The 23785-nt window shown below is 47.1% G+C and overlaps 1 protein-coding gene across 2 annotated transcripts; it reads right to left on the bottom strand.

Annotated features, from left to right (window-relative positions):
• Window positions 1–11608: 11608 nt before the first annotated feature.
• LOC119340565 lies at window positions 11609–14851 on the bottom strand. Of its 2 annotated transcripts, XR_005164591.1 has the most exons (2): window positions 12129–14851; window positions 11609–12040 (listed from the first exon to the last, which is right to left on the bottom strand). XR_005164591.1 is itself a non-coding variant. In XM_037612494.1 (1 exon), the coding sequence occupies exon 1, from the start codon at window positions 14682–14684 to the stop codon at window positions 12222–12224; it is 2463 nt and encodes an 820-aa protein (XP_037468391.1). In that variant the 5' UTR covers window positions 14685–14851; the 3' UTR covers window positions 12096–12221. The 2 variants fall into 2 exon arrangements, 1 of the variants encoding a protein (XP_037468391.1); XM_037612494.1 differs by lacking the exon at window positions 11609–12040 and having other exon boundaries at window positions 12096–14851.
• Window positions 14852–23785: the final 8934 nt, after the last annotated feature.

The raw sequence follows: 23785 nt of genomic DNA, 5'->3' as shown, positions 1-23785 counted from the left end.
TATCATCAAGATCAATCAAGCAGGAAGTAGGGGTTTACCTCCACCGAGAGGGACCAAACCTGGGTAAAACATCGTGTCCCCTGCCTCCTGTTACCATTAGCCTTAGACGCACAGATCGGGACCCCCTACCCGAGATCCGCCGGTTTTGACACCGACAGCCAGTAGCATAATTTTTAAAATTCACAAAAACGACAAACAGTTCTGAACTTTTTACTCAAGATTGATACACACATTTCCTACATTGTCCAAATTTGTTAGAATTTTTGGAGTTACATAAGTATGGTTAAAGTCCAGATTACTACATATTGTTCTGTTTTTGATAGATTCTGTTTTCGTTGCAGTGTGTGCTTATTTTGATGAATCTATGGATTGTATCGGGGGGTATAAGCCATGGTAAAGTTGGAATAAAGTAGGTATAATGCAATAATAAAATATGAATGGGTTTGCAATAGTACTTAGAGTGGTGATTTTCTTTCTTATACTAACGGATCTCACGAAGGTTTTGTTAAGTTTTGTGTGATTGAAGTTTTGAAGTTGTGGGTGAGGTCACGATGGATGAAGGAATAAGGAGTGGAAATAGCCTAAGCTTGGGGATGCCCCATGCCACCCCAATATAATATCCAAACAGGAACAAGCAACTAAGCTTGGGGATTCCCCGAGTGGCATCCCCTCTTTCTTCTAACAACCATCGGTATTTTACTTGGACCTATATTTTTATTCATCACATATCATGAGTTTTGCTTGGAGCGTCTTGTATTGTATGAATCTTTGCTTGTTTTGATTTTTAATTTGTCACACGTATCCTTGCCGGACACACCTATTTGAGAAAGCCAAACTATGTTATGATTTGTTAAAATTGCTCTTTATACTTCACTTAAATTTTTTGAGCTATGGAATTGCTCTAGTGCTTCACTTATATCTTTTTGAGCACGGTGTGCTTTAATATTTTTGGAGAAATACTCAATTGCTTCACTTAGATTTATTTGAGAGTTAGTAATTTTGAAGAAATTCTCTCATGCTTCACTTAAATTATTTTGAGAAATGAAAGTCTTTATGCTCATGTTCTTCACTTAAATCTATTTGAGCTTGTCAAAAGAAATTGCAACATATGAAACTAGTCCCAAAGTGATAGATATTCAAGAGGGATATAATAAAAACTTTCATGAAGATCATTGGACAAATTAAACTTGATTCTTTGTAATAGTTTTGAGATATGATGATAGTAATATGTGGGTCATGTTGGTGAGTAATTATGGTTTAGTAAGAATATTGGTGTTAAGGTTTGTGTTCCTTATGCAAGCACGAAAGTCAATAGTTATGCAATGAAATTACATCCTACTTGTGGTGCATTATTCGGTGTTAGTTATGCTTAATGCTCTTTTATGAGATTTTTCGCTTCTTGGTTGGATGCTTCTCAATCTTTTTGCTAGCCTTCACTTGTACTAAGTAGAACTACTACTTGTGCATCCAAAATCCTTAAACTCAGTTTTGCCATATGAGTCCCCCATACCTACCTATATGCGGTATTTCCGTGCCGTTCTAAGCAAATTTGTATGCGCCAACTCTATTATTCAAACAAAGTTCCCTTTTGTGTGTTCATACCGCTCATGAAACGGTAGGGGGTGGCCGATATTTTTCCATGCTAGATGTGTTATTCTCAAGATGAGTGTTTATACAATTTTTATTTTTATTTGAGTCTCCATCTTCTCTTATAACGCACCAACTAAGGGGCACTATGATCGTACTTGAGCATTGGGTGTAGCTAATATTCTTGTGTGGTTCGTGAATGGATCAATGATTGAGCATGATGGTCTAGGGATAGCTTTCTTTAGTGTTGATATTTTGAAAGATATGGTTGCTTGTTGATATGCTTGAGTATTGGAATCTTCTTGTCAAAACTAGACTATTGCTTTGAACCATCTAAAAGTCCAAATGTTCATGCTATAAAAGAAAAGAATATGTGATGAACATGTTAGGCAACATTCCATATCAAAAATTCTGTTTTTATCATTTACCTACTCAAGGACGAGCAGGAATTAAGCTTGGGGATGCTGATACGTCTCCAATGTATCTATAATTATTGATTGTTCCATGCTGTTACATTATCATGCTTGGATGTTTTACAATCATTTTATAGCAACTTTATGTCATTCTTTGGTACTAACCTATTGACATAGTGCCCAGTGCCAGTTGCTATTTTTTGCTTGTGTTTTACTTCGCAGAATATCAGTACCAAACGGTAGTACCGCCCTGCCCAGTGCCCTCAGCGGTAGTACCACCCTGCCCAAGCGGTAGTACCGCTCTGTGCGTGGCTGTTAGTGGGGTAACGGTTGGATTGGTTCCCCCACTATATAAAGGTGTCTTCTTCTCCAAAGTTGACCTACCTCTTTCCCCCAAAGCTCCTTTGTTGCTCCAAGATCCATTTTTGCCCGATCTCTCTCCCTAGCCAATCAATCTTGTTGATTTGCTCGGGATTGGTTGAGAAGGCCCCGATCTACACTTCCACAAAGAGAAATTTGATTCCCTCTCTTATCCCTAGCGGATCTTGTTACTCTTGGGTGTTTGAGCACCCTAGACGGTTGATGGGGGCAGTTGCACCCTAGACGGTTGGGTGGGCGATGGGACACAGGGCATGCAATTGTAAGGGTCGGCCTCGACTACAACCAACCTTTGTTTTGTCAGGGGGTGACGTGAGAGGGTGGATGGGGGCAGTTGCATGTGTGACACTAGGCATCCAACTGCAAGTGTCACCCTCGACTGCAAATGCATGTCTACCCAAATGAGTGGAATTGACTTCCGTTTATCGGTGGGCAGCGGGTGAGGGGTGCAGTTGCATGTCTCACACTAGGCATGCGACTGCAAGTGTCGTCCACGTCTACAACTGCATGTCTACTCAAACGACTGCAACTGACCTTTTGTTATGTCGGAGGACGGCGAGAGAGGGGGTCAGTTGCATGTATGACACTAGGTACGCAACTGCAAGGGTCAACCCCAACTACACTTGCATGTCTACCCATCCACTGCAATTGGCCTTTGTTTCGTCGAAGGGCGATGGGAGAGGGGCGGTTGCATGTAACCCTTGATTGCAACTACATGTCTACTCAAATGACTGCAACTGACCTTTGTTTTGTTGGAGAGCGGCAGCGGGAGAAGGGGAGTTGCATGTTTGACACTAGACATGCAACTGTAAGTATCATCCTCGACTGCAACCGCGTGTCCACCCTTCCGACTACAACTGACCTTTCGTTATGTTGCAGGGTGGCGGGAGAGGGAGGGGGTTAGTGGCATGTCTGACACTAGGCACACAACTGTAGTGTCGCCACGACTGTAATTGCATGTCTACCTACCCAACCGACGTTTGGTTTCTTTTTTTTGACTTGCAACTGCAAGTCCCGCAACAACCACACAAGTGGTATGGGTCTGATTTTTATTTTTATTAAAGGACTAGAAACTGTTTCATCATTTTTGAATTAGAGTTTCTGTCATTTATCCCTTTCTCATTTTTTATTGTCCTTTTCTCTACCACTTTTCTTGGTCTACAGAAAAGAAATACCATCATTTACCCTTTCTCATTTTATTTTTCTAGCTCAAGCTTTCTATCACTTGTAGTTATTTTTGGGTTTTCTTAGCTTGTGTGTCTACCAATGTGTAATATTGTAACGTGACCATTTCTCTTTCTTTATTGGTCACGTAGGAGAGCATTTTCCTTTTCCAACCTAGGATTTGTCTTTTCTTGTCATTCCTTTCTTTTTAAATATTTCTACCAAAATAGAAAAATAAAAAATAAAAAGTACAAACAAAACAAACCAACCTAAATCAGCCAAGCTCACAAAAAAGAAAAGACAGAAAATAGTCGAGCCCACAAACTAACCCAGCAAGCGAACAACAAAAAACCAGCGACAGGACGAAATCACTAGTTGAGGAGTACTCGTTGCAAAGATCACTCCAAACTTTCCAGGTTGCGACAAGTTGCGCGCTACCTGGGAGTTTTCCCTTTTTTCGTAGATTGTTTATTCAAAATGTTTTATCTCTTAAACCGTGCATCCAAATTTCGAACCGTTTTCACCATTGGATTTCTCGCGTCGAGATCTTCAAAACTAGATCCCATGTTGATAGGTTTTGACAAACTTTTTTCACGAAAAAACCGGACAAAAAAACGGTACAAAAAACCAAACCGGGAGCACGGGTCTTTTCCCTTTCCAAAAGAGGCACGCCCGTGCCTCTCGCGGAAGCAAAACCGTGACTCTCGCGGAAGAAAAGAAAAGAAGAGAAAACGCGGATTTTTCGTTTACGAGGAGGCACGGCCATGACTCTCGTGAAAGCACAACCGTGCCTTTCGCGGAAGCAAAACCATGACTCACGAAAGAAACAGAAAACGCGTTTTTTTCGTTTCCGAGAGGCACGGCCGTGACTCTTGCGAAAGCACAACCGTTTCTCTCCCGGAAGCAAAACCGTGACTCTTGCGAAAGGAAAAAAACATAAAATGTGTTTTTTTGTTTCGGAGAGGCATGACCGTGACACTCGGTAAAGCACAACCGTGTCTCTCGCGGAAGCAAAACCGTGACTCTTGTGAAAGGAAAAAACAAAAAACCCGTATTTTTTTCGTTTCTGAGAGGCACGACCGTGACTCTTGCGAAAGCAAAACCGTGCCTCTCGCGGAAGTAAAACCGTGACTCTTGGGAAAGCAATACCATGCCTCTCACGGAAGCAAAACCGTGACTCTCGCCAAAGGAAAGAAAAGGAAAACGCATTTTTTCGCGGAAGTTTTTTTTTTGAATTTTTTTATCGGAAAGCTAAGAAAGATCAGGGGAAAAGTAAAACGTCAAGAAAAAACCATTTACAAAAGCCAAAAATACGTGCGAAAAAATAAAAATATTTCGGAGGGAGCACCCAGAGTGCGACACGTGGCGAATGGCTAAGAGCACCAAGTGGCGTTGATCGCTGCGAGGCTCCCGAAGGAGGGCTCGTTAACTAGTTGCTCTCGCGATAGGACCAGCGATCAAACAGGGCAATCACACATGGATGATGTCATTGGAAAATCCTATTTGACGCTAACTGCATCAAACTGTTGAGGGTTCTCATAGGCGATCCCCCCGAGCGCGAGAACCGGGCCGGCCCACTATCACATAGAGAGGCAGTCGGTTTTGGGAACCTTCCAGAATGTACCTGAAATGTTTTTTTTGTTTTTGTACCGGTTTAAAAGTTTTTTTGTGATTGTTTCTTTCTCTTCTTTTTTTTGTTTTTTATTTCATTTCCTTTTTATGTTTCTTTTTCTCTGTTTCTCTTTTCATTTCTTTGTTTTCGTTTTTTCTTTCTTTTTCAGGTTCATATTTTCTTGTTTGCCTTTATTTTTAAATCACAAGTCTAAAAAATGTTTAACATCTTACAAAATTGTTCATTTTTTACATTTTTTCGAAAATAAAATTTTATTTATGTTTAAAAATATTGTTCATGTTTCAAAAAGTTCAGATTTTTGAAAATTGTTCATGTTTTCCGAAAAGTTTGAAGTTTAAATTTTTTTTTCATGTTTTACAAATATTGTTTGTGATTTCAAAATTTGTTCACATTTTCAAAAAGGTTCAGAGTTTAGAAAAAAAAAATGTTCACAAAAATTGTTTGTCAACTTTTTGTTCTCATTTTTCAAATTTGTTCAGAATTTTTTTTGTTTTAAAATATATTCGTTTAAGTTCTTTTCCTATTTTTTTATTTTATTTGCCCTTTCAGTTTTTTTTCTTCTTTTGTTAAAAGTTCAAATATTTATTCAGAACTTTATAACTTGTTCTCCTTTTCGAAATTAGCTCCCAATTTATTTTAAAACATAAAAACATAAAAACCCATTCTTGTTTTAAAATATTGTTCAGAATTTCATATAATGTCTGTGTTTCATAAATTCTTTTTAGAAATTGCATAAAATGGTCTTGTTAACAAATTTTGTTCACAACTTCAAGAAAATGTTCTCGTTTTCAAAAAAAAATCAGAATTTAAAAAACGTTTGTATTTCAAAATATCTTCTTTAAAATTCATAAAATGTTCTTGTTTTCAAATTTTGTTCACACATTCAAAACAAGTTTTTGTTTTAAAAAATGTTCAGTAGTTTCGAAAAAAGGTTCTCATTTTCAAGTTTTGGTCAGAACTTCAAAACATGTTCATGTTTGAAAAAGTCTGTTTAGAAATTTCAAAAAATGTTCTTGAATAATGTCCGTGTCTTGAAAAATTTTGTTCACAATTTTAAAAAATATCCGTATCTTGAAAAATGTTCAGTAATTTCAAAAAAATGTTCTCATTTTATAATTTTGTTTTGTTAATGCTTTCAGAATATATTCAGGAATTTCAAAAAATGTTCTCTTTAGCAAAATCTGTTCACAGTTTCATTCATAGGATTTTTCATGTGTCAGAAAATGTACATGAATGTCAAACTATGTTCGCATTTCCAAAATTTGTTCACAATTTCAGAAAAATGTCCGTGTTTCAAAAAATTCTTTAGGAATTTTCGAAAATATTTAGGAATTCTACATAATGTTTCTTTTTAAAAAATCACAATGTCAAAAATATTCATTTTGTTTAAAATTGTTCACATGTTTAGAAAACGGATAGGTTTTGCAAAAAATGATCGTGTTTTTAAAAGTTTGTTATCAATATTTTGAAAATGTTCGCTTTTCTAAATATATTTACTTCTATGAAAAAGAAAACCATGTTCAAAATTTCAACTTATGAAACCGTGTTGAAATCATTTTTGGACCCACATATGAACACAGTTAGGTAACTTCATACACATGTCATCGGTGCAGCGTCCAATTTTTTTTCATTGTACCAACTAACATATTTCGCTTTTTTATTCTCAAGGGTCCCAATGCAAGAATTTTTTTCAACTCAAAGGAATAGTACCATGAGGAAACTAATCCGTTGTTTCTTTAACATGTTTTCCCAGTGATACTTCGTTGCATTACGTTCAGTTGTAAAGAAGGTTTAAATTTGCAGAATAAGTTTGTAAAGAAGCTCAAACATTTATATACTTCTTTCCATATAGTTTTTTTTGTATGTTTCTTTTCCTGCTCCTATACTGGTACTTTCTTGGACATTTGGATTTTTAAACAAGGTTCATTGTCTTGGTGTCTTGGGACTCTTCTTTTACTACTGTTTCTCAAGTTTCACAAATAGAAACAAGATTGGCATTAGCTTTCTCTTTTATTGGAACTCTTCTTGTTTTCACAAATAGTAGAAACAGAGAGAAGCAGCAGAAGCAATACATAGCGTGAAACGGCAGAAACAGTTTTCAAAGAACGAGAAAAACAGAGAAACGCACGCAAACAAAGAAACAGAGAAACCAACGCATCGCGACACGGTAAGCCCACAAACGAACTCCCTTGTGTGAACGCCCGACTAGTTGAGGCAGAATGCGTAGCATAGGAATTCCCCACTAGACAATGTCCTATGCGCCAAATAGGAGTCGTCGTGTTTCCCGTTTGACGCACTTCGCATCCAGAGCTCCTCCCAGTGCCTTAAGCGCCAGAGAGTGTAGTTGGAGCTCACGCACCCCTATTTATGGGCCGGCCCAACAAACTGCTGAAAAAGAAAATTGGTGAAGGAGAAATGCAACGTTTATTAGGGAGGATCGGGACTGGAACTGTTCACTCCCAAGTGAAAGACAGTAAGCCTTAACCACTAGACCAACCTCCATTTGCTTACTTTTTTAGGAAACCAGAACTATTTGACCTTTCATTTAGTACAACCATTAAACATGTACTAATATTGTATACCCAGTATAAATTATTTGAATAAAGAAAATATAGAATTGAAAAAGTATTCACGTAAACCATGAATTGAAAAGCAATGTTCACAAAAATGGAAAAAGTTCATCGAATTTGAAAAAGTTCATCGAATTCAGAAAAAGTTCATTGTATTTTTTTAAAAAGTCGTCGAATTTGAAAAAAGTTCATACAATTTTAAAAAGGTTCATAGAATTTAAAAAACTCATCAAATTCAAAAAATGTTCATTGATTTTTTTTAAAAAAATCTTCAAATTTGAAAAACTTCATAAAATTCGAAAAAAGGTCCATCAAATTTCAAAAAAAAATCATCGAATTTCAAAAAAAGCTATCTAATTTTTAAAAAGTTCTTCGAACCTGAAAAAAGTTCATTAATTTAGAAAAAAGGTTCACAAATTTTACGAAACGCGCATGGAAAAAAACAGAAAAAGATGAGAAAAAAAAAAGAATAAGCGGAACTGAAGAACGAAATAAAGGAAGGGAAAGCAAACTAGTTTCACACAAGCAGCTGAGGTCCTGGTTGTTACCACCGAGCACTCCGAACGGAAGGGTTGCGGGTTCGAACCCTGTGGCTGCTCGAATTTTTGCCGTTTCCAACAGGAAACAAACAGAATTGGCCGGCCCAAAAACGCGATGGGAGGAGATGGGGGTATGCGCCCGATTGTTGGAAGCACTGTATCGGGCGCAGAAGGCGTCAAATAGGATTTCGCCTTCGCATCAAAACGTTGTTGAAACACACAGGCAAGGGGATGTAACTGGGCTAGCCCATTTGATAAGCAGCGTAGCATATTATTCCCGTTTTGTGAACTTTTTAGAAGGTTCTAGTTCAGTTTAAACTGTTTTACTAAATTTAGTACAAAGTTGAGTCATCTATTTTGGAACGAAGGGAGTAGGAACATACCACTAAAAAACTCTAGGGGACATTTTAGAAGGTTTTTCTATGTAAAGATTCTTTTGTGTTTTTTTCTCATTTCTTCAGAAATTTCAGATATTGTTTCAAAATTCTGAAAATGTTCGAATGACAAAAAATGAAATAAAAAATATGTCCTGCTTTTACAAAAACATTCGCTTTTCAAAAAATGTTTAGAATTTCAAGAAAATGACATTTAAAAAAATAATATGTTCAGCATGTATAAATGTTCATGTTTTCGAAAATATAATTGAATTCCAGTAATATTTTAGAATTCCAAAATATGTTTGTGTTGCCATAAAAATTAATATTTCAAAAAATGTTCATGGTTTTCAAAAAGTTTTCGGAATTTTTTTAAAAGATTTTCAACAAATGTTGAAAATTTAAACAATTATTTTCCTTTTATAGAAATATTTATTATTTAGAAAAAACACACAAAAAAACTGATCGCTGTAGTACATCGGTTCGCTGTAATACCTGTCATTACAGTATATATTCTCTCTACTGTACAATGACTTGATAAAATACATTCGGCTCGCTAGATTACCTGATTCTCCTGCTCACCCGTTTGCCGACGCATCCAGGTTCAACGCAAAAAGCGTCAAATAGGAGGTCTGGATGTCATTCGACTGAGACATAGCGAAGTCTCAGTCGACTGACTTCTAAACGTGCCGAAACTCTCTGCATTTCTTGGTGGAGTAAGTATACCATAGAAACAAACAATTAATAACCCTTCCATGAACAATTTTCTTTAATAATCCTATTCTGGAGATGTAGGGAAACCAGAAGAATACAGCCGATCCTCGTGGTAGCAAAGCAGAACCATTCATTTGGAGAACTAAAATAGCATATGATTTGGGCTGTCGAAATAAATGGATCTGCAGGTCTACAGAGATTCACATATCGACACAAACAGCTAGGCATAGATTGATCAATCTGTCAGGCAACACAGCCGATCCTCGTACCGGCGGCCGCGGCGGTGAAGAAGTCGACGGGCTGGCAGGACACCTCGACGTCGTACGGGCGCGAGTAGGCCAGCCCGACCCTGAACCGGACTTGGGCCCTCACCAGCACGCTCATGGGAGGCGCCCGCCGGGCCCGGCCGCCCTTGTTGCCGCCGGAGTTACTAACCAAGAAGCGCAGGTCGAAGAAGGCGGACGCCCGGAAGCTGCTCGAGCTCGCCGGCGGCTGGAAGAGCGGCATGGCCTGGTGGACCACCGTCTGCACCGACGCGGCCGCCCCGTGGCTCGCGCTGTACACCCGCAGCCGGGCCGTGAGGGAGCTGTACTCCACCCCCGCCCGGCGGCTCGGGTTGGCGGCGTCCACGGTGAAGTTTAGGATCAACACCGGCGCGCCCTGGAGCTGGTTGGTGGAGGTGGCGGTCACGGAGAAGACGATGCGCGCGGGGCTGAGGATGACGGAGGTGACGACGGCCACGGCGCTCAGGGCGAGGGTCACGGCGATGGCCGCCAGGATGTAGTGCTTCGGGCCCCACACGCCATCAGTGAACTTCCCAGTGCTGGTCGCCATGGACAATAAGAACTGACTCTACTCCAACTCCTAGTTAGAAGGTGTCGATATGTATATGGAGGTCAAGAACTCAAGATGGTAACGGGGTGAAATGAGGCCGGGTATTGCCATGTGATCCCGATCCGTTGTCGGGCCGGGGTTTTGCCCGCGGGGATCCCACATCCCAGGTCCCAGCCCTGTCCCTGTGAGCTGCTCCAGCACAACGCACAGCAGGGCAGAGTAACTTTCCCCGCCGTGATCACCGTCCTGTCGTTCAGCCAGCCAGCGGTAAGAGCTCAGAACAACCATCTACTCGCCGGTTATACAAAATGAGCAACAGGAGCACACCAAGTCTCAAACATTCCACAACATCATAACTTGTTGATGAGCATAGTACTTATTCCGTTCCAAAATAGATGACTCAACTTTGTACTTAAATTGCAGCTTAAAAACAGACAGGATGAAGTAAATGATCACGGAAACGTATATTCCATGCATAGCACTCAAACAACGAGTCAACAGTTTGTAGAAGTTTGCAAATACATCAACTTGACGAGTGTTCAATGAGCTGATGATGTGTTGTAAGTTTGTAAACCCTCCCGCGCATGCATATATTTCATACGGAGTTTCACTCAAAAACACTTATCGAGAAGGTTGCGAGATTGTGGAGTGTGTCTCCGCACGACTTGTGCGGGATAGGCGTTCGTGAGGCCGAGCCGCATCCACTCGTTTCAATTTTAGATGTGTTTGCCAATTTCTAATTGACATAAATTTTAGACGTGTTTTAAGCGAAACCTTGAGGTTAAGAACATCGAATAAGACAAGATAGAGGGTTGAGGAAGGGAGAGGAAGGGTCAGCGTTGGGTGTGATCCTAGCCATCAATTTCAATCTCGTGTCGGTATAAGAAATATAATTGATGACCAATTTGATTTCCGACCAAGTCTTGACGAATGATACCATTGATTTTGCTTCCTTTGTTCCCCATTATTTTCAAAATGCAAGATTCATTTAGTGGGAAGTCCGTTTTACCAACCGTTTGCATCATTGTGTTTCTCATGGCAATATATTGAAAAATCATATCACAAGTCTATATGTTTCAATTAAACTTTTTGGCGTCATATTTTTCTTGACAAATATATGCTCCAGTTTATCTATATGCTAGGATGATGAGCATCTTTCATCAGCTGAGCACATACTTGCGCATGAACCGCTGTGGCACCGCCGGTCGTAGTAGCAGTTCACGTCCTCGATGACTGTGTCCAAGTCCGGCACCTTTGAGTGCTTACCGACCTAAGTTTTTCTCTGCTAAATTTAGAAGATCGGTTAAAAACGACCAAAATTTAAGGAGATAAAACTACTTCACTAAAGGTTTACTCTGTCGTTACTTCTTTATTTTTTAGAAATCAGCTAGTGATGCTCTTATACATGTGCGCGCATAATTCAACGGATATCGCTCGCCGAGAGCAAATTATCTATAAATAGATAGCGGAAGTGGATCTCATTCACGAAGACGTACGCAGTGGTAGCTAGCTAATTGATGCATGCTACGTGTACATCTCTAACGACTGTAGCTTAGCCAGTACTCCAGAGTTCCAGACTGATGCATATGGCAGCCACCGACCAGAGCAAGGCGGCGACCAGAAGGTTCAGATGGCTGTACGTGGCGCGGTGGGCGGTGGCGTCCATGGTGACCGTGCTGGCCGTGGCAGTGATCGTTCGGGCCGTGGTGGTGATGCTCCGCCCCGAGAAGCTGCAGCTGAAGCTCGCCGGCGGCCGCGTGGCAGTCGACTGGATCCCGTCGATGCCGCCGCCGCGAAGATCGCCGAGTTCGACCTGCCGGAGTCCATCCCCGTGCTGCAGCGTACAGGCATTGTCCTAGTCAGAATTCAGAAGCAAGAAACAGAGCAAATTAACCAAAGGGGCTGGTGATTTCATCACGTACGTAGGGAAATCATTCTGATCACACAACTCACTGACACAACACTTAAAGGTAACACCTACATCATCTATAATAAATTCACACATAACCCTCCTCCTAAACATGTTCCATGCTACCGACAGCCACCGGCGCCGCGCGGCGCATGCCGATGTGCGTGGCCAGCGCCCAGAGCACGGTGACGAACTCGCCGCCCTCCGGCAGCACCTTGGCGTGCCCCATGACGTGCTCCTCGCCCCCCGACGGTGCCACGTACACCATGAGCTGCACCCACAGATCAGCCAGCACCTTCCACATCCCCTCCACGCCGGCGGCGCACTTGGCTTCCTTCTCCAGCGCGCGCTCCAGGATGGCCCCCCTCTGCAGCGCCGACATCTCCGCCAACTCCAGCGCCTGGGCCAGGTTCGGCTTCTCCTCCAGGCGCATGATCTGCTCGTACCCGGAGCCCAGCAGCGGCGCCACCGCCGCCGTGAGGTGGTAGCGCCAGAAGCCGACCGTACGCCTCAGATCTTCCTCCATGATCTCGAAGACGCGCTCTGTGCTCTCCTCGTTTTCCGGCAGTAGCTCCGGGTGGAAGGCTACCAGGTAGGCGCAGTACTTGGACAGCGTCGTCGCCACAACCATGTCACGCGAGGGCGAGGCGCACGGTGACGGAAATTTCTCCTCGAAGAGGCAGGTGGCGATGTGCCACGCGAGGATCACCTCGGCGATGCTCTCGGTCTTGCACGCACGCCGGAGCTCCCCGTACTCGGCGACCGCGAGCTGGCCGTTGCTGAGAAGACCACGACGAGTGGCGGTGGGGTCGTAGTCGTCCTCCTCCTGCAGCGACGTCGCTGATAAGTACTCGGCGATGGAATGCTTCACCTCCTTTGGCACGGCGATGGTCGGCAGCGTCAGCGAGACGGCCGGCACCATCCTCAGTTGGCGGCCGAGACGGCAGGACCTCAGCGCGGAGAACTGCCTCATGGTGATGTCCGGGTGGCTCATCTTGCTCCGCACCCAGAGCATGCGGCGGATGGCCCAGCTGAAGGTGGCGCTCCGGCGCCAGTGGGGCTTGGCGGCGTACCCGTGGAGCATGGACACGAGGAACCAGTTGGAGAAGAGGAAGACCACAAACTCCCACACCTGCTCGTACACCAGCACGAGGAAGAGGAGCAAGGTGATGGAGAGGTCGATGGTGGAGAAGAAGACCGACGGGGAACTGAGGACTCTCGTCAAGAGGCACCTCGCCATCCTGACCACCCCGAACGAGACGCTGTAGTTGTCGCTCCTCAGGCTGTGGAAAGCGAAGAGCACGTCGCCGTTGCCGCAGAGGACGACGATGACGAGGCACAGGAGCAGCACCATGGCCGGGAGGAGCAGGTAGTTTGCGAGCAGGAAGAAGGGGCTCGCCAAGGCCACGGGGACGACGGAGTGGTAGTACTCGCTCAGGAAGATGGTCTCGTCCTTCATCACCTGGAACAACTCCTCTGCTGCTGCTAATGCTGCCTTCTCGACTTCTCCTTGGCCATTGCTCCGGTTGCTCCTCTTGCTGCTGCTGTACAAGCCTCCTTCGAAGAAGATGAGGCCCCGGCAGTCGCGGGTCTCGGCCTCGCTCATCGGCGGCAGGTGCTCGAAACTCCGGCGAAGGAGTTTGAAGAGCGCGAAGGAGAGGCAGAGCCTCCGCAGCCGCCCATCTTGGTCGACGGAGCCAAGGAGGGGGTCGGTCTCTGCAAGTCGCCAGATTTTCCCGACGGTCGTCGTCGTCTCGGCGGTGGTGATGTCACCTCTGACGCTGTAGCCAGCCGGGGTTGGCTTATTCACCAGCTTGTCTTCTCCCATCACCGCGTACCGACACCCCTTCAAGAGCTCGTCGCCGTGGTCGGCGTCGTCTCCATGCTGCTGCTGCAGCGACTGGTCATGAGGCGCATGCATGTAGGAGATGATGAGGCGTGCGTTCTTCCCGTAGGCGAGAGAGTTCTTCCCCACCAAGGTGAAGGTGACCCTCTGCACCAGCTTGGCCACGCAGAGGAGCCAGAGGATGCCCAGCACGGACTTGCGCCCGGCGCCGCGCAGGTTGAAGAAGACGAGGCTCCCGAGCCAGACGACGCGGCCGGCGCGCTCCACGGTGCCCCTGTGCCAGCCGTCGTCCCCCCGCTGCATGCGGATCTCCTCCACCTTGTTGCCGAGGAGCTCCACGAGGAGCATCCACGTGAGGATCAGCCGGGCCCGCAGCGGGAGCTCGGACGCCGCGGCGGCGCCGGCGCACGCGAGGCCGCCGGCGTTCTTGGCCTCGGAGAAGAGGTAGGACATGACGGGGAGGAAGAGGGAGAGCGCCTTGGAGAGCACGACGCGGACCTTGGGGTCGAGGATGGCGCTGGTGTCGGAGAGGCCGCTGAAGAGGTTGAGGTTGAAGAAGAGCGCGGCGAGGAGGAACATGATGACGGTGGCGGACAGCATGGAGGCCTCGTTGCTCTGGTCCGCATAGGAGGACGTCAGGTTCCACACCAGGCCGCTGGTCTTCCCGCAGCTCGTGTTGTAGCCAAGGCCGCCGCTACCGCCGTCTCCGGCCAGCAAGCCCATGGTCACCGACGCCGACGGAGTGCGTGTAGATTTTTGCTCGGCTACCTAGCGGAAAGGATCTCTCTGGTAAAATGCACGAGTCGTAGACTTTCTACTACGGCCGGTTCCGCCATGTCCATGCATGGGCAAGAGGATCGCGCTGGCTTTTCTTATCTTTTTCTCACAGCTGGTTCTATTCAAGGGACCCATCTGTACTCTGTGTTAGAGGCAATGTGAAACTAACATAAATTTGGGTCACTGTTCCCGCTCGTCTGATTTTTCGATCCCACTGTTGGTCAGTTGCTGCTTCAAACTTAGAGCATCTCCAATAGTCGCTCCAAACGACGCGCGCGCGCGGTAAACGCAGCTTTTAGCGCACGGGGGGCGGTTTGCCGCGCTCCAGCGGCCGCGGAAAACAAGCGCGCGCGGGAACCGTTTGCGCGTGCGGGCGAAAAGGCGCCAACTCGCGCGCAAGATTTGGCGCGCCGCTTCGCGCGCGTTTATAAAAGCTGCACGCGCCACGCGCCTTCTCCACACACATCTCTTCCCCTCTCCCTCTCCCTCTCTGCCACGCGCCGCTCCAGCGCCCCGCCACCGCCGCGCCGCCATGCCGCCGCGCCGCCGAGGAGCGTCCGGCTACCGCGGCGTCCGCCTGCGGCCCAACGGCAGCTACACCGCGGAGATACGCTCCGGCGAACTCCGGCTCGCCCTCGGCACGTACGGGACGGCGCGACAGGCCGCCCGCGCGTACGACGCGGCGGCGTGGCGCCTAGGCCGGCCGCGCGGCCAGATGAACTTCCAAGATGTGTACACGCTCGAGCAAGCGCTCAACCTCGCCCCTCTGCCTCGTCTGAACACGGCGGAAGACCGTGCGGAGCACGCCGAGCGGCAACGCCGCCTCCTCGTCGCCCAGGAGGACGAGAGGGTCATGGCGGACTGGCGCCAGCGCCACCCGGAGGACGTCGCCTACGAGCAAGCCTACTGGGCAAGGCGCCGCGAGGAGGACACGCAAAGGCGCCGCGCGTCGCGGTTGGACAGGCGTCGGTGGAAGGCGTTGGCGAATGCGCAGTCCGACCTCGTTGCAGCAGGTGGGCGGTCGTTCTTCACGCCGAACGATGAGCGGTGGCTGGACATCTGGCTATCTACCTCGGGAGACACCGCCGAGGATGATAGTGGTGATGATGATAGCGACTTAGAGTAGTTTTTTTTTGTTAATGCAATCTATGTTTATCGTTTGTCGTTTTTATTTTATGCAATCTATGTTTCGGATGTAAAATACTTTTTTATCGTTTAATCTATGCAATCTATCTAGTTTTTTTTAAAAAATTCAACTTCTAAAAATGCATACATTTCTAGTCGCGCGCGCTGCATTTTAGCGCGCTGCTGGAGCGGCGCGCGCTGCATTTCAGCGCGGTTGCTGGAGCCAGCGCAGGCGGGCACACAAAACCAGCCGCAGCGCGCGCGCTAACAGATTTTTTGCGCTCGGCGCTTTAGCGCGGCTGTTGGAGATGCTCTTATATGCATGGGCCTTTTCAGCTCGTCGCCTTTGTTTTCCTTTCTAAGACAAATGTGCTTAGCAAAAGGGAATGTATACGGTGCATGTCGCAATTGATGCTACCGGTCCCTCGTTGCATATTAAAAAATGTTCAAAAAAATCCGGAAAGAAATTAGTGCATTGACACATCATCAATATATGTTGTCATAAAAATTCAAATCAAAATTCAAAAAAAAATATGAAACATTGTTCAAGATAAAAGTTTATTAAATTTGGCATTGAATAGTACATAATACAAGTTGGGCTTTAGTTTTGGCTCGTTAGTATATAACTAGTAAGTTTGCACGTGCAATGCACGTGTATCCTTGGAAAAATTTTGAACCGCGTATCTTGCATCAAGAACAAAACTTTAATGGTTTACTCATGTCGTTCTCCACCCCATTGTCTTCAAGTTTATTTCCTCCGTTTTATGAGTAAGAAAACATTTAATGAAAAATGTCCTCTTTGTCCATGAAATTTTGTTGAAAAAAAATGTATCAAGGCACCAATGAAATGCAGAGCTAAGAAAAAAATAGATCAAAGTTGGGTGGATATAGAGCTAGACAAAAGAACCGGGTGCCTTGAGAACTAATAAAGCTTAAAAAAGAAATAACCTCCACAAAATTGTCTAAGCTTTGGCTAATACTCCCTCTGTCCGGAAATACTTGTCGCACAAATAGATAAAATTAGATGTATGTAGAACTAAAATACGTCTAGATACATCCATTTTCCCGACAAGTATTTCCCGATGGAGGGAGTAGAAAATAACATGGCAGGTTAACATGACTGAATTGTACGTACGGTCCACTATGGATTCCAACAAACAACCCCTTCTTACCTCCATACTGTTTTTTTAGGGTATTACGTCCATACTGTTACTGTCATCTGAAAGCACTTTTCTGAATGACCTCGTCTTGTATCTCATATTATACTGAACTTTAAGTAAGACTTCGTCTTGTATGTCATATTATACTGAACTTTAAGTAAGATTTGCATTGCACTCCAAATGACCAAATCTGCGAGCAAAGAAAGAGATAAAAAAGCATTCCCATATGGTCGTACGTAGTGCCTGATTACAGTAATAACAACCTTAACAACTAAGTCTGTTGAGTGTCCAGGAAGCTCTATGCTGAGTTGCATTGCATCATAGTTGGGCCAGCCGCCAAGTGCCTAGGAACTGTTACAGCGACGCTTGAGGTGAGTCTTGAACTGCACAAGATCAATTGTGGTTCCTTCCTAAAGGCTGATTGCATAAGACAACAATGGAATGCTTGATCCCCTCCGTGCCAGCTGAAAAATGGCAAACATAATGGTTGGACAATCTCTTCACAATGATCCCTTTCCAATAGAAAAATTAGAGAAGCCCAAAAACGAATGATTGGACAGGGCTGACATGTGTAACTGGAATACTCGTTGTGGATCCCTAACTGCTCGCTCTGCCGCCACATGCGCCGCTCTGTCCATCTTTTGCCTGGCATCTGCGATGTAGAGATCCAACCGGCGAGCTTCCCATGTGGTTCACCACTTCACATCTCCACTGATGGATGAATGGAAAAGAGGCATGTCCAGGATATGTACATTGCACGAAAAACTGGGAACAACTCGCTAATCGTGACGGAGAAGCACCCCGGATGACTAATTTTCATCTGCTTGATGTGTGTACAAAATCAAGGAAATCAATATAATATGATCATTGGCGAGCGAAAAACATAAGCAATGCAAATCACATTGGTAATTCAGCTTAACTGCTGAATGTCTGCATTCAAATAACCGATGGAAGATTTGTTTAGAACTCTAGTAGCAAGCTTGCTTTGGCTGGCTTCTGTTTTACAATGTGAATCAATATGTCAGACATGAAGAAAGATTTCAAATGTGAAGCAACACGTCACTGGAAAAACAAGATGAACGAAATAAAGCATAGATGACAGACCTCCGTCCCGGCGCGACTGCGTGTTTGAAGGCGGCTCGTCCCCTGACTGTGCGAGACGAGGGGGAGATGTGAACAGAGGGCGAGTTAGGCAGCATCCGCTACGGCCAGCAAGGCGGTTTAAGCGGCGTCCCCGACTGCCCACAAGAGGTTTAGGCGACGCCCCCCCATCCCCGACGGTTGGCCAGGCGGCGTCCCCGATGAGGGAGTCCCGGACTAGGGGGTGTCCGGATAGCCGAACTATCATCATCGGCCGGACTCCAAGACTATGAAGATACAAGATTGAAGACTTCGTCCCGTGTTCGGATGGGACTTTCCTTGGCGTGGAAGGCAAGCTTGGCGATACAGATATGTAGATCTCCTACCATTGTAACCGACTCTGTGTAACCCTAGCCCTCTCCGGTGTCTATATAAACCGGATGGCCTTAGTCCATAGGACGAACAACAATCATACCATAGGCTAGCTTCTAGGGTTTAGCCTCCTTGATCTCGTGGTAGATCTACTCTTGTAACCCACATCATCAATATTAATCAAGCAGGACGTAGGGTTTTACCTCCATCAAGAAGGCCCGAACCTGGGTAAAACATCGTGTCCCTCGTCTCCTGTTACCATCCGCCTAGACGCACAGTTCGGGACCCCCTACCCGAGATCCGCAGGTTTTGACACCGACATTGGTGCTTTCATTGAGAGTTCCTCTGTGTCGTCACCGATAGGCTCGATGGCTTCTTTGATCATCAACGATGATGCAGTCCAGGGTGAGACCTTCCTCCCCGGACAGATCTTCGTATTCGGTGGCTTCGCACTGTGGGCCAATTCGCTTGGCCAGCTGGAGCAGATCGAAGGCTACGCCCCTGGCTGTCAGGTCAGATTTGGAAGTTTGAACTTCACGGCTGACATCCGCGGGGACTTGATCCTCGATGGATTCGAGTCACAGCCGAGCGTGTCGTACTGTCACGATGGGCATGATTTAGCTCTGCAGCCGGACAGTACCCTGGAGGCCGCACTCGAACCCGCTCCGATCTTCGACTCGGAGCCGGCTGCGCAGACCAAGGATGGATGGCTAGACACCACCTTGGGGGCTACAACCTCTACGGCGATAGAGCCGAACACCGATCTTGTCCCCCATGAAGCTCGTGACTCCGAGGTGCCGGACTTCTTGCCGGACTCCGTACCTCCCGCGCCCCCTCCAGTCGAATCCGATTGGGCGCCCATCATGGAGTTCACCGCGGCGGACATCTTTCAACACTCACCTTTTGGCGACATCTTGAGTTCGCTAAAGTACCTCTCATTATCAGGAGAGGCCTGGCCGGACTGCGGCCAGGACGGTTGGGATGCGGACGACAAAGAAATTCAGAGCCCACCCACCACCCACTTGGTAGCCACTGTCGACGATCTAACCGACATGCTAGATTACGACTCTGAGGACATCGACGGTATGGACGACGATGCCGGAGACGACCAAGAACCAACACCCACTGGGCACTGGAAAGCCACCTCTTCATACGACGTATACATGGTGGATATCCCAAAGGATGGGAACGGCGAAGGAATAGCGGAGGATGACCCCTCCAAGAAACAGCCCAAGCGCCGGCGTCAGCGGCACCGCTCTAAATCCCGCCATAGCAAGAATGAGGATTCCGGCACCGGAGACAATAATACACCGGATAGCGCCGAAGACAACCCACTCCAGCAAGATCCAGCACAGGAGGAGGGGGACGCCAACCCTCATGAGAGAGCGGCTGAAGAAGAGGTAGAGGACTATATGCCTCCCTCCGGAGACGAGGCAAGCCTCGACGACGACGAATTCGTCATGCCTGAGGATCCCGTCGAACAGGAGCATTTCAAACGCAGGCTTATGGCCACGGCAAACAGCCTCAAGAAAAAGTAGCAGCAGCTTAGAGCTGATCAAGATCTGCTAGCCGACAGATGGACCGAAGTCCTCGCGGCCGAAGAGCATGAACTCGAACGCCCCTCCAAAAGCTACCCCAAACGTAAGCTGCTCCCCCGATTAGAGGTGGAGGCATATGATCCCGCTTCACCAGGAGACAATACGGCTGATCGACCACCCCATGGTCGCGACAGAGAGGCCTCAAGGCCCTTCACTAGACCCCTACCCCGGCATCACTCAAAAAGCACAAGGCCACAGGGGAACACTCCGGACCTGCGAGACACATTGGAGGATAAGGCAAGACAATCAAGATCGATCTATGGATCACGTGGGCGCCCCACAATACGTGATGATCACCGTCACCCCGGACACAGTAAGTCCGGCCGGGCCGAACACAACAGACAAAGCTCTTTTGAGCTCCGTCGCGATATCGCCCAGTACAGAGGCGCCGCACACCCACTGTGCTTCAGAGATGAGGTAATGGATCATCAAATCCCAGAAGGGTTTAAACCCGTCAATATTGAATCTTATGATGGCACAACAGACCCCGCGGTCTGGATCGAGGACTATCTCCTCCACATCCACATGGCCTGCGGAGACGATCTCCACGCCATCAAATATCTCCCACTCAAACTTAAAGGACCAGCCCGACACTGGCTTAACAGCTTGCCAGCAGAGTCAATCGAGAGTTGGGAGGACCTGGAAGCTGCATTCCTCGATAACTTCCAAGGCACGTACGTGCGACCACTAGATGCAGATGACCTAAGCCACATAATTCAGCAGCCAGACAAATCGGCCAGACAATTCTGGACACGGTTCTTAACCAAGAAAAACCAAATTGTCGACTGTCCGGATGCCGAGGCCCTCGCGGCCTTCAAGCATAACATCCGCGACGAGTGGCTTGCCCGGCACCTGGGACAGGAAAAGCCGAAATCCATGGCAACCCTTACATCACTCATGACCCGCTTCTGTGCGGGTGAGGACAGCTGGCTAGCACGCAGCAACAACCTCAACAAAAATTCTGGCAGTCCGGATATCAAGGACCGTAGTGGCAGGTCGCGTTGCAACAAAAACAAACGCCGCATTAACGGCGATAACAGTGAGGATACGGCAGTCAATGCCGGATTCAGAGGCTCTAAACCCGGTTAACGGAAAAAGCCATTCAGAAGAACAACTCAGGGTCCGTCCAATTTGGACCGAATTCTCAACCGCTTGTGCCAGATACATGGCACCCCTGAAAAGCCAGCTCACCACACCAATAGGGACTGTTGGGTGTTCAAGCAGGCAGGCAAGTTCATTGCCGAAAACAGCGACAAGGGGCTACATAGCGACGACGAGGAAGAGACCCGACCGCCGAACAATAGAGGACAGAAGTGTTTCCCCCCACAGGTGCGGACGGTGAACATGATATATGCCACGCACATACCCAAAAGGGAGCGGAAACATGCACTCAGGGATGTATACGCGATGGAGCCAGTTGCCCCGAAGTTCAATCCATGGTCCTCTTGCCCGATCACCTTTGACCGAAGGGACCACCCCACCAGCATTCGCCATGGTGGGTTCGCCGCATTGGTTCTAGACCCAATCGTCGATGGATTTCATCTTACTAGAGTCCTGATGGACGGCGGCAGCAGCCTAAACCTGCTTTATCAGGACACGGTGCGCAAAATGGGCATAGACCCCTCAAGGATTAAACCTACCAAGACGACCTTTAAAGGCGTCATACCAGGTGTAGAAGCCAATTGTACAGGCTCAGTTACACTGGAAGTGGTCTTCGGATCCCCGGATAACTTCCAAAGCGAGGAGTTAATCTTCGACATAGTCCCGTTCCGCAGCGGCTATCAAGCCTTGCTCGGACGTACCACGTTCACAAAGTTCAACGCGGTGCCGCACTAAGAATACCTCAAGCTCAAGATGCCAGGCCCTAGAGGAGTCATCACGGTCAACGGAAACACTGAACGCTCCCTCCGAACGGAGGAACATACAACGGCTCTCGCGGCAAAAGTACAAAGCAGCCTTTTTAGGCAATTCTCGAGTCCGGCTGCCAAGCGGCCGGACACAGCTAAGCGTGCCCGGAGTAACCTACAACACGACCACCTGGCACGTTCCGAGCACGCGTAGCAGTGTGGCCCCAACCCCAGCCCCTGTAAAACATTAAGACAGACCCTTCGCATACTCCATTACGCTCTAAAGATACCATGGGCATGGGGCAAGGGGCTCGACCACGATAAGCCCAGACTGCGGCTCAACCGCACCAGGGGCTCTTAAGTGTGTCGTTTCTTTTTCTTTTCCTTTTATTTTTTACCTACAGGACTCCGTTCGTCAGAGGCCCTGTCCGGCAGCAGACATGCCGAACCCACGATGCAACAACCAGGGAAGGAGAAAGGCTACAACAAAAATCCAGGTGGTCTCCATCATGAGCATTAAATCTGTTTTATGCATTATTTCGTAGCCTACCCCTGGAGGGGGACATGTTAAACAGTCCCATCCCTTGCTTACCGCACCACTTGTATCGTCCTGCACTTACAGCAGTTTTTATTGAGTAAAGCAATGCAGCACATTTTTGCTTCTAATTGCATTTCTTTCTTACACATATGTTCATCTATGACATGTTGCATCCGTACGTTTTGGTACGGCTAAATACACCAGGGGCTTATGTTTCCCGCATTATGGTGTGATAAGTCCAAACACTTTCACAAGTGCGGCACCCCGAACTTATAGCATTATATGCATTGGCTCCGAATCATGTTCTTGGGTCAATAGTTGGGTTTTCCCGGCTCCCATGTTTTGGTACCTTCCGTTCTGTTTTATCGGCTAAGGTAGCACTGGGAGAACCACTGCGATTGTGCCCCAGTTGAGCTGGGTTAACGCCTCAGTGGAGAAACCTGAAACTGACCGTCATGATGAGGCGAGAGCTGGTCGCTGTTCGAGAGGTTCTTTGCGAGTCCCTAAAGACTTATGCCGCTTCGAGCGAGGAACCGGATTCTGTCTGGCCAAGGCGTGGATAGCGCCCCAAATTCGGCCTTCCGAAAACTAGGGGCTTCGCCGAAATTTAAAATTATAGAATTCTATGGCTAAGTGAGAGTGTTCAAGCATTATAAGTCCGGTTGCCTTGTTCGTTGTGTTGAGCGCCTCCCTCGATGGACCCAAATATGGGAACAAGAGTGCCCAAATTTATCCCGAACACCCCAGCACTCGTGGCATGGGGGCTGAAGCCGACGACTTGCCATCTCTCAGATTTGATAAACAGCCGCACAGAAGGTAATATTTTAAATTAACAAGCGTTGCTTAGCGCATATGAACCAAGTTTTCAGCGCACAGGATAACAAAATGCGAGTCTACTCAAATATTACATCTTTGGAGCACTCACCCGCAATAGTGCGGGCGCCCTTCAGCACACTCCTATAATACATCTCGGGCGTGCGATGATCCTTGCCCTCTGGTGGGGGGTCCGTCACAAGCTTCTGGGCATCCATCTTGCCCCAGTGCACCTTTGCGCGGGCAAGGGCCCGACGTGCACCTTCAATACAGGCGGAGTGCTTGATGACTTCAACCCATGGGCATGCATCCACCAGCCGCCGCACCAGGACGAAGTAGCTCCCAGGCATGGCCTCCTTAGGCCACAGCCGAACTATGAGGCCCTTCATGGCCTGTTCGGCCGCCTTGTGGAGCTCGACCAGCTGCTTCAGCTGGTCGTTAAGGGGCACCGGATGTTCGGCCTCAGCATACTGAGACCAGAAGACCTTCTCCGTCGAGCTCCCCTCCTCGGCCC

Source organism: Triticum dicoccoides, chromosome 7B (genome assembly GCF_002162155.2).
Source record: "Triticum dicoccoides isolate Atlit2015 ecotype Zavitan chromosome 7B, WEW_v2.0, whole genome shotgun sequence".
Classification (NCBI taxonomy): Eukaryota; Viridiplantae; Streptophyta; class Magnoliopsida; order Poales; family Poaceae; genus Triticum; species Triticum dicoccoides.
The sequence above is the reverse complement of the archived record's forward strand: the minus strand, read 5'-3'. Positions and strand labels throughout refer to the sequence as shown.

Excerpts from the sequence above, each read along its gene's own strand:
- LOC119340565 (XM_037612494.1), bottom strand. The coding sequence starts at position 14,684 with ATGGGCTTGCTGGCCGGAGACGGCGGTAGCGGCGGCCTTGGCTACAAC.